At 41.4% G+C, this 8883-nt stretch overlaps 1 protein-coding gene across 1 annotated transcript; it reads right to left on the reverse strand.

Annotated features, from left to right (window-relative positions):
* Nucleotides 1-572: 572 nt before the first annotated feature.
* Nucleotides 573-4119, reverse strand: LOC122041181 (protein phosphatase 2C 51-like). Its single transcript, XM_042600781.1, has 3 exons — nucleotides 3331-4119; nucleotides 1186-1291; nucleotides 573-1096 (listed from the first exon to the last, which is right to left on the reverse strand). Exons 1-3 carry the CDS (start codon nucleotides 3994-3996, stop codon nucleotides 801-803), a joined length of 1068 nt encoding a protein of 355 aa, XP_042456715.1. The 5' UTR covers nucleotides 3997-4119; the 3' UTR covers nucleotides 573-800.
* Between the last annotated feature and the right edge of the window lie 4764 nt (nucleotides 4120-8883).

The raw sequence follows: 8883 nt of genomic DNA on the forward strand, positions 1-8883 counted from the left end.
TATTAATATATGTTAAAATTATTAATATAGAAGATTTACTTATAACTAAAAGTTTAAGTATGGATTATTTTTTTTTTAAAAAAAAATAGAGGTGTTGATGTAAATCTTTTAAATAAAATGCAAATCAAAGAACTGCTCTTTATTATAGTAAAATACTTCGAAATTTAAAGAGAATTTTATACACATGAGAAAGATGAGAATTTGGGATACGTAAACATATAAGATAAAGGAAGATCATAATAAGACTTAACACTAAAAGGATTGAACTCAATAATCCATATAACCCACCTCACTTAATTGGATAAAATTTTAATTATTATATTATTTATACTTGAGCTAGAAATGACTTCCCTTGTTGCACATATCAATGAGTACTTTGTTAAGACTTAAGAGTGAGTGATTAGGTTCAGCTATACATGCAAGACCTATGCTCCATTTGACTAATTTTGGAGATAGGTAATCTTCCTCCCTAATTCATCTCCTGAGTAAAGAACACAAGTTACGTACACTCAGAAATTAATTTCGGCTAATATTAAGAGGTTGAAAGGATAGATGAAGAAAATTGAACCCTATTGAGAGTTAAAATTATCACTATTTATTGATTCTGGAGATCGAGCTTTTGTACAGTTTGAACACTAACCCTTTATGAAGTCCTTGTCCACCAAAAGCAACTACAGCAAGTCTAATGAGGCAATGGAATCAGTAACCTAAAATTGAGGTTAGTATCAAAGCAGACAGCCTGAAGCAATGGCTGTGATCAATGAGCAATTATTTAGAGCTCACAGGCAGCCACACAAGTCCTAGAACACCACGAGCAGCACAGTGACGTTGTCATCACTCCCTTGACAAATAGCAAGCCTCGCCAACAAGCCAGCCGCATCTCTGACAGCAGAATGAGACACTCCATCAAGAGCAGCATTATCAGAATCAGATGGCTTCTCTTCCAGGCATTTCTTGACCACTCTGCATACCATGCCGTTTGACATCACATCCCACAACCCGTCGCTCGCTAGGATAAGGAATTGGTCTTCATCGGAGCGTTCGATCACAGCGAATTCAGGTTCAGAGCTCACAAATGGCTTGAGAAAGTAGTCTCCTGCATGCGTAGGCCATAATGTTAATAACTGGCCAGTCTGAGTGCATCGAACTTGTCAGAAGGAAGCTACAATGTAAAAAAGTATGTACCGAAGGATCTAGATGTTGCAAGTACTCCTAAGACCCGAGGACAGTCCCAGTACAAGACTTTCCCTCCAAGAGCTTCTACTCTTCTAAGCTCATCTGGTCTGTCAGGCTGTTTAATGGTAAATGTTCATGCACAATGTTGAAAATAACCTGTTTTAACATTCCATAGATTTTGGAAGCCATAACATAAGGAAAGATGTGATGTGCGCATGGAGAATGACATGACCCTTTGTGTTCTATTCTACAATGAGAATGTTCCGTAAGAGTAGAAGAATTTCGCACTTTGTCTCTGAGTTCTTTTTACTGTTAACAGGCATTCCATTGGACAGACAAAAATATATAAAGCAGTCAACAGGAATTTGCACTTCATGATCAAAACAGGCAATCCATTACAGATATGAATGAGAAAAAGCAAGAAGAACTACGGGCATAATAAATATCACTATAATTGACATGTGGTACAAAGCAACAAGCTAAACTAGATCAATGGACAAGAACCTACAAAACTGAAAATTTGCATGATATATTAGAAGAGATAGAGATTATTTACTGTGGTAATGCCAAGAAGCAATAAGTTTTTTTAATCAATGACAAGTTGTATCTAAACCTTCTTGGATATACACACTCAACATTACATATTTACATTTTTTATATGGAATGGGCATAGGTAAAAACATTGATTATGCCTAACTGTGACATTGGTAATTTCCATATTCAAATTGTATGTGGCTAGGTACACGAAATAACAAATGTTATGCTTATGCACTTGCAAGCGGGTGTAAACCGATAGCATAAATAATTTTGTGCTATATCTATCTTAACATGGTTGCGACAAATAAACAGAACAAGGTCGTATTAAAAACGACAAAAAGAAATGCCCAATTCCATGTTTCAGATGATTAGTAGTTCAGCTGCATTAAAAAACTTAACAAAATTGTTTGCCTCTTTTTTTGCCTTCTTTGCCTGGGATCATTGATGCTTTCGTATCCAACATTTGTTGAATTGCACGAATCACGACAATAAATGTTCTTTTGTCGATTCCCTCTTTACTTTACAAACCGTTATCTCTGTTTATATTTTCAATGTTCAGTTGTCGCATGCAAGTTATCCAATGATATTTTTGACTAATTTACATTTTTTCCTTAAGCGAATTCAATCATCCAAATATGCACTTTTATATGTTAATTATGAATTGGATGGTGTGGAAAGACTTCAACTAAAGATCTTTCATGGAGTTCCTTCATATTTTAGCATTACAAATTTACTTCATGAAACAAGACAACTTTATTTACAAGCATTCCCCATGAGACTAGGAAGATGATTTACCGATATGCTAATAATGATATAAAATGGTAAATTCAGCATATACAGAGTACTTAAGATGATTAGTGTGGAAACTGAATTTCCTAATGATTCAATAACATTTTGGACTCCAATAAACAGGAATAACTTTGCTTTCAAAAAAAATGCCAACTCTTATCTCCTACTTGGAGGTACCCTACACTTTTTCGTATATCTTCTATTATACATATTTTCCGTAAACTTTTTCCCTCTATACATGCAGCTACTTATATTTTATAAAATGAGCTCATCGCACTACATGTCGCTACAATGCTCTTGCATTAAACTGTGTTAGTCCTAACTATCAACAATGGGTACATTGTCTATCCCTCCATTGAACTGTACAAATCTGTATTGCTAGTAATATCTAAAGTTTACTCTGGACTCCCTCTATTCCTCAAACATTCATCATAAGTTGATTCAACTCTTGTTGGTATAGAGTTTTTTTGGTAATCTGTGTACATATCCAAACCATATTTATATATTCTTTCCCATTTTATCATCGATCAGAGCTAAGCTAACAACACTTGAATAACTCCACAAATCTTTTCCTGATATCGTTCTTCGCTATTTTGATCCCCCATCTTTAGTTTGTCAATGATATTTCCTTGTTGAATAATAAAGATAAACAATTTATGTAATCTTTGAAGAAGTTCATGTTCATTAATCTTGATGATCATTTTACCTAGAAGAAGCCTAAATGCCAACAATTTCATATGCAAGAAAGTGAAACTAGATAAGATGAACAGATTGACATGATAATAATACAGAAGAGATGAACAAAATATATCGAATGAAGGAATGGACCTTGTGATCGGAGGACATGGGCATGGCCACCCCGCCGCGGAAGAGCACCGCCCTGGAGTCGCCGCAGTTGGCTACAATAATCCACTTCTCCGTCACCACCGCCACCACCGCTGTCGAGCCCACCAATCCCATTTGCAGCTCTCTGGTCTCAGCCATAACCTCCGCATCCACCCTCGCGAACCCCGCGACCATCGCCCGCTTCCACGCCTCCACTCCCTCTCCGTCTTCGGCTACCGCCCGGCGCCGCACCTCATCCTCCACCGCCACGTGCAGCCTGTTGCAGCATTTCTGCGCCACCATCGCGCCCCCATGCCCGTCGTACACCGCGAAATACCCGTGTGGGCCGGCAGCGAGCCCCGTCACTGCCGCCGCCGCGTCCTCCATGTTTCTCCGTCGCCCCATCAGCGACACTATCCCGTACGCCAGGCCTCGCGGGTCCGGCGCCCTCCACGGCGCCGGAGGAGGGGCATTGGCGGAATCCTCGGCTTCAAGGGCGCTTCTGTTCGCGAGAGGAGGAGGTGAGTCCTCGCCCTTGGCGCGGATATGTTCCGACGGGTTCCTGACGCGCTTGGATGCGCGAGCGAGAGGGCGGCGGCGCCGGCGCCGGCGGCGGAGTGGGAGGGCGGAGTGGTCAGTGGCGATGTGGTTCGTGGGAACCGCTTCCATTTGGAACCAACCCCTTCCGGCGACGGGACGCTATGTGGCCGACGCAATGGTAACACCGGCCGGAGCAGAAGCGGACGCCATCACTATTTATAGCAGGGAAGAAAAAGCAGAATCGCCGGGCGTTACCCAGGGAGGTGGGCTGCCGAGCCCAGCCCTGCTACACCTGGAGGACTCGAGGCGCCGCGGCGCGTCCAGCCGTCGGATCACCCCGGAAGCGACAGGATGCTCGACGCGTGCGTCCATCCGGCAATGGGGCCCTCGTCGCACGGATCACGAGAGCTCGACGTACACGGCATGGCCTGAGGGAGGAGACACGTCGCGCCGGTCGACGATGCGCGGAGATTGGCATCGAAATGGACGGCCGGATGGAGGAGGGAGGGGGCAGGTGACGGTTACTGCGCGGAATCGGACGCGTGGGGGCGCGTGCAGAGCTGCGTCAGCCCCCGGGCAGCGCTCCTCTCGTTGCCACAAAGCAACAAGGGAAAGGTGGCGTCATCATGATGCTGTTGCTGCTGTTGCTGCTGCTGTTGCTGCTGCTTTGGACGTTACATTAGACCGTCGCTACTTGCTCAGGATATCGACACTGACATAGTTCCATGGAGATGGCTCGAGGGAGATTAAACAACCACAAAACAAATGGTAAGCTGACTCCAGTTTGAGATATATATATACTTGGATCGGTATATCCGTTCGGGACATGAACCATATAAAAAGTATGTATTCATCGGGAATGTCAGTATATATGTCACTGGACTTCAGTTGAACTAAAACAGAATATACTGTAAAGGCTTCCTGATAAGAATCTGCTCAAGATGCACTATGAGTCACGAGAATATCCCTACCAAAACCCCCTATCTGAATAGCCGTGAAGCTATTAACAACTATCCAAGATCAACAAGGATAGATAGGACTCACGGAAATCATTTGAATGATGTCAAATGTACAATGCCAACATCGTACCTTTGACATCCGACATGGCCTCCCACCCCTGGCAATTCACGAGAGGACGTGGAGGCCCAAGTGGGTGGTGAAATTTTACGGTATAAAAGTGCAGGTGAAGATAATTGAAGGTAAGTTTTTTCAAAGTTTTCATTCGTACTTTCCATTTTTCCATCTTCATTAGTCCAACACTGATTTCACTGACGGAGGGTCACGCTGACCATGTCGGCATCCATTAATGTGTGTTGACGTGCAAGAACGGACAGTGTTTCAGTGAAACAAAGTTTATGCGGACAAATTTTCCTGCTACAAGGCTACGAACTACCTAGTCTTGCTGGTAGAGTTTCTTTTGCTCTGCGGTGAGGCTAGTCTCCAGCCGCAGTCCACAACAGTTAAGCAAATCTCTGATCTGAGATATGAACACACATTACCTAGTACGGTGGTGTTGATGTAGAGTGCCCTAGAATTAAATCTGAGTTTTGATGTTATCGAAAGTTTAAGTTAAGTTTTATTGTGATTTGATAATTTAACTAAGTGTGCAGGCTAATTACTCCATCAAAAAAGCCCTAGTCACGATAAGGCATGAAAGTCTTAGCAGATTGTGGAAGCCAAGCAAGAAGTCCAGGTGGGTCAAGAATCTGACACTTGGTAGTTGTACTCGATAGATCTGGAGGACCTGATATCGAGGGGAAGCACTGGGGAGCCGATCTAATGCTGAGTTGAAGTCTAAATAAGTCTGGAGGATCCAATGTTTGACAGATAAATTGAGGTAAGCAACTGGAGTGGAACAACGAGAAAGTTGTGTCTCGAGAAGGGACAAACCCTAAGTCATTGGTCCAACTGAAGAAATCGGAAGGTTTTCAAGTTGAGATCAAGACAAGTCTTACTGTCTTTTCTTACTCATATAGCATTATATTACTATGCTAACTTTATGTTGCAAAGATACTTTTTATACTGTGAAAGTAACTCTGTTTTGTTGAATCCGAAAGGATTGGTCGACCGAACAGGAGGCTCAATCGACCAAACCTAGCTAATGTGACAAGGTTCAGATCACGTAGAGAAAATAAGGAAATCAGTCGGATCAGCCGACCAAACATTAAATGCAATTAATGTTCGAATTTGGCAAAGAAGGAATTCAGCCGGATTGGTCGACCAAACACAGGAATCAGTCGATCGATCAATAAATGCAATTAATGAAGTGAAGGTCGAATCTCGGCAAAGAAGGAAGGACGCATGATCAGTCCACCGATAGTGAGATCGGTCGATCGAAAGGATCAGTCGACCGATGGCTTTTTCGATTGACTGAACACAACTTATAAAATTACATCTCAAGCTCCCAACCAAACAACTTTTTAATTCTGATTTTTGATTCATTCTGTCTCCACTGTACTGCTATTGTTCGTGCAAGTTATGATAACTCTTCTCTGAGAAAATCTCCAACAACTGCTCTACATTTCTATTCCATTATTGTTAGTAAATTCCTTTCATACTTGTATTTACACTTGTATGATTTTACTTCCTCTGGAAGAACTACTATTAGTGAATTTGTCCAACGAGTATGGTTAAGGATCACGGGGCTTAGAGTAGTCATCACGAGACCACAACCAAGTAAAATAAAGTTGTACTTTACTTTAAGTTGCTATTTACTTTGATTTAGTTTTACGAAATGAAAAAGATTTTTAATGAGTGATATTCAACCCCCCCCCCCCCCCCTCTATCGCTATTTTGATCCTTCAAGTGGTGGCAGCTTTACCCCTCTGATGTTTAAGTCAGTATATAGCTAAAAGTAGAGCTTGTCTTCTCTAAGAGAAGGGCTTGAGCTGAGAAACAAAGAGTCTACCACTGGAGGAGAGCTTTTGTAAGCTATCGGAACAGTCACCTTCCCATTGAGGAAGGGATTTCTATAGAGAAAGAGGGAAGAAAAAGAATAATACTTAGGAAAATATACTTGGATTGGAGGGGGGGGAGAAGAGAGCTTCTTTTGTCAATACCCGTTTAGCTATATAGTACCTAAAGAAGCTACCACGTCAACTGTCAGACCAAATATCATTCATCCCCTTGGATATCGTCCATGAGGTGAGAAGTAGGAGTGGGTTGGGCATACCTTGTTGTGTGTTAGGGGAGGGACCTACTATTGCCGCCATGTTAGCTGCAACGTCGACTGCCACCCATCCCTTGTGTGTTGTGAAAGGTTCTTCGTATTAACCTAGGCCGCATGAATTATATAAAACACAATAAGAACTCGTATATAGGAAATATAAAACAAGAGCATGGATCTAGTTTCAACAAAATACATTACATAACAACATGAAACATAAACTAAATACTATAAGAACTTGATTAAAGAGTCATTGTTCTTGTCCTATAGTGTCGTTTGAAAGATTCAATCCCTGAGGAAGAAGAAGCGGAAGCAATAGGAAAAGCTTCCTAAGGGGATTAGGGTTGACGATACTGAGTTCTTTTCGTCAAGGGGGAATGAAGAGATGTCTCAAAAAAATAATGCCCTAAATCCTTAGAGACCAATCTCTTATATAGGTAATCCTATCTGTTATCAGCTCATAGATGATAACGGATCAGACTAAAGGATTCTACACATTAAACTCATATCCAATAACTCAAAACTCAATAACCTTAAGTTAGATCTATTAGTTTTTGAAGGATGTCCTAAGGCAATCGTCTTATGATTTTTACTATTTATTTGATAAATATATATTCACTATTTGGGTGCACATTTTTTATGTGTATAATTGGATCTTAAACTCACATACAGAATGTCTGCAATACGATTCATAGTATGAGAGAACTTATGATTGGAGCACAACTTGTGAGTATCTCTACATGTACAATTATGAATGTATTAGAATATTCTCTAGTTGATGAATTGATTGTTGAAGCAATTTGGGTATCCTAGATTTTGATGTTTGGGCAAATGTTTAAGTTAGGTTTATTGTTGTATTTAATATGCATTGTGAGTGTGCAAGACACAGGTATAACAAGGAAAGTCCGATCCAAGGGTGATCTTGGCAAATGAGGAAAGTCCAAGGATGAGTCTTGGTGAAGTAAGTCCAAACATGTAGTCTTGGCAACGTAAGTTCAAGTGTGACTTGGCAACGGATGAAACCCCAGAGGTGCAACCTCTTGGCAAAGGAAGACCCGACAATAATGACAAGGTCGATGGAAGCTCCATAAGGCAAGACGTGAAGGATAGGGAGGCATCCGAGGGAGGCAAGGCTGATGAAGGAGGCTAGAAGGCTAAGTCTAGGTTGGTCGGGCGAGGGCGAAGATGAGTGCTAAGTGAATGTACTCGGGGGTTAAATCCTATGATTAAGGGTTTACTGTAGTGTTACTGCAGTATCACCGTAGCGTTACTATAGCAGTACTGTAGTGTTACTGTAGCAATATCGTAATATTACTGTAGCAATATTGTAGCAGTACTATAACAGTCGACCGGTGTTTTCATCAGTCAACTGGTGCAGTCGATCGGGCAGTCGACTGAAAGCGAACAGAATGCTTATGTTCGCTCAATTAGTATGGGGCAGTCGACTGATAGAAGTATCAGTCGACTGGTATCAAGCCATTGGGTTATAACGGTCGAATTTCCACAGAGGGCAGCCAACTGATGGTTTTGACAATCGACTGGTAGGCGGAGTTTTCCAACTCGTGGCCTATATAATCAATCATTGGAAGCTTGGTTAAGGTTAACAAAAATAGAGGTGGTTAACCCCTAGTAGATTCTCCAAGGTCTTCTTGAGTGATCAAGAGTTTGAGCGAGTTTGTGGTGAGGTTTCTCCTGTTAGCTAGAGCCCTAGAGCCAATCATTTGATGATTGTATTTGGACTTGTTGTATCATATTCTATATAAATAAAGGCATTTGATTTTTGGTTATTATACTTACTTGTATTGGTGCCAAATAAACTAAGTATAATAACGTCCTTGAGTAGACGGTTC

The sequence above is a fragment of the Zingiber officinale genome, chromosome 2A (assembly GCF_018446385.1).
Source record: "Zingiber officinale cultivar Zhangliang chromosome 2A, Zo_v1.1, whole genome shotgun sequence".
Classification (NCBI taxonomy): Eukaryota; Viridiplantae; Streptophyta; class Magnoliopsida; order Zingiberales; family Zingiberaceae; genus Zingiber; species Zingiber officinale.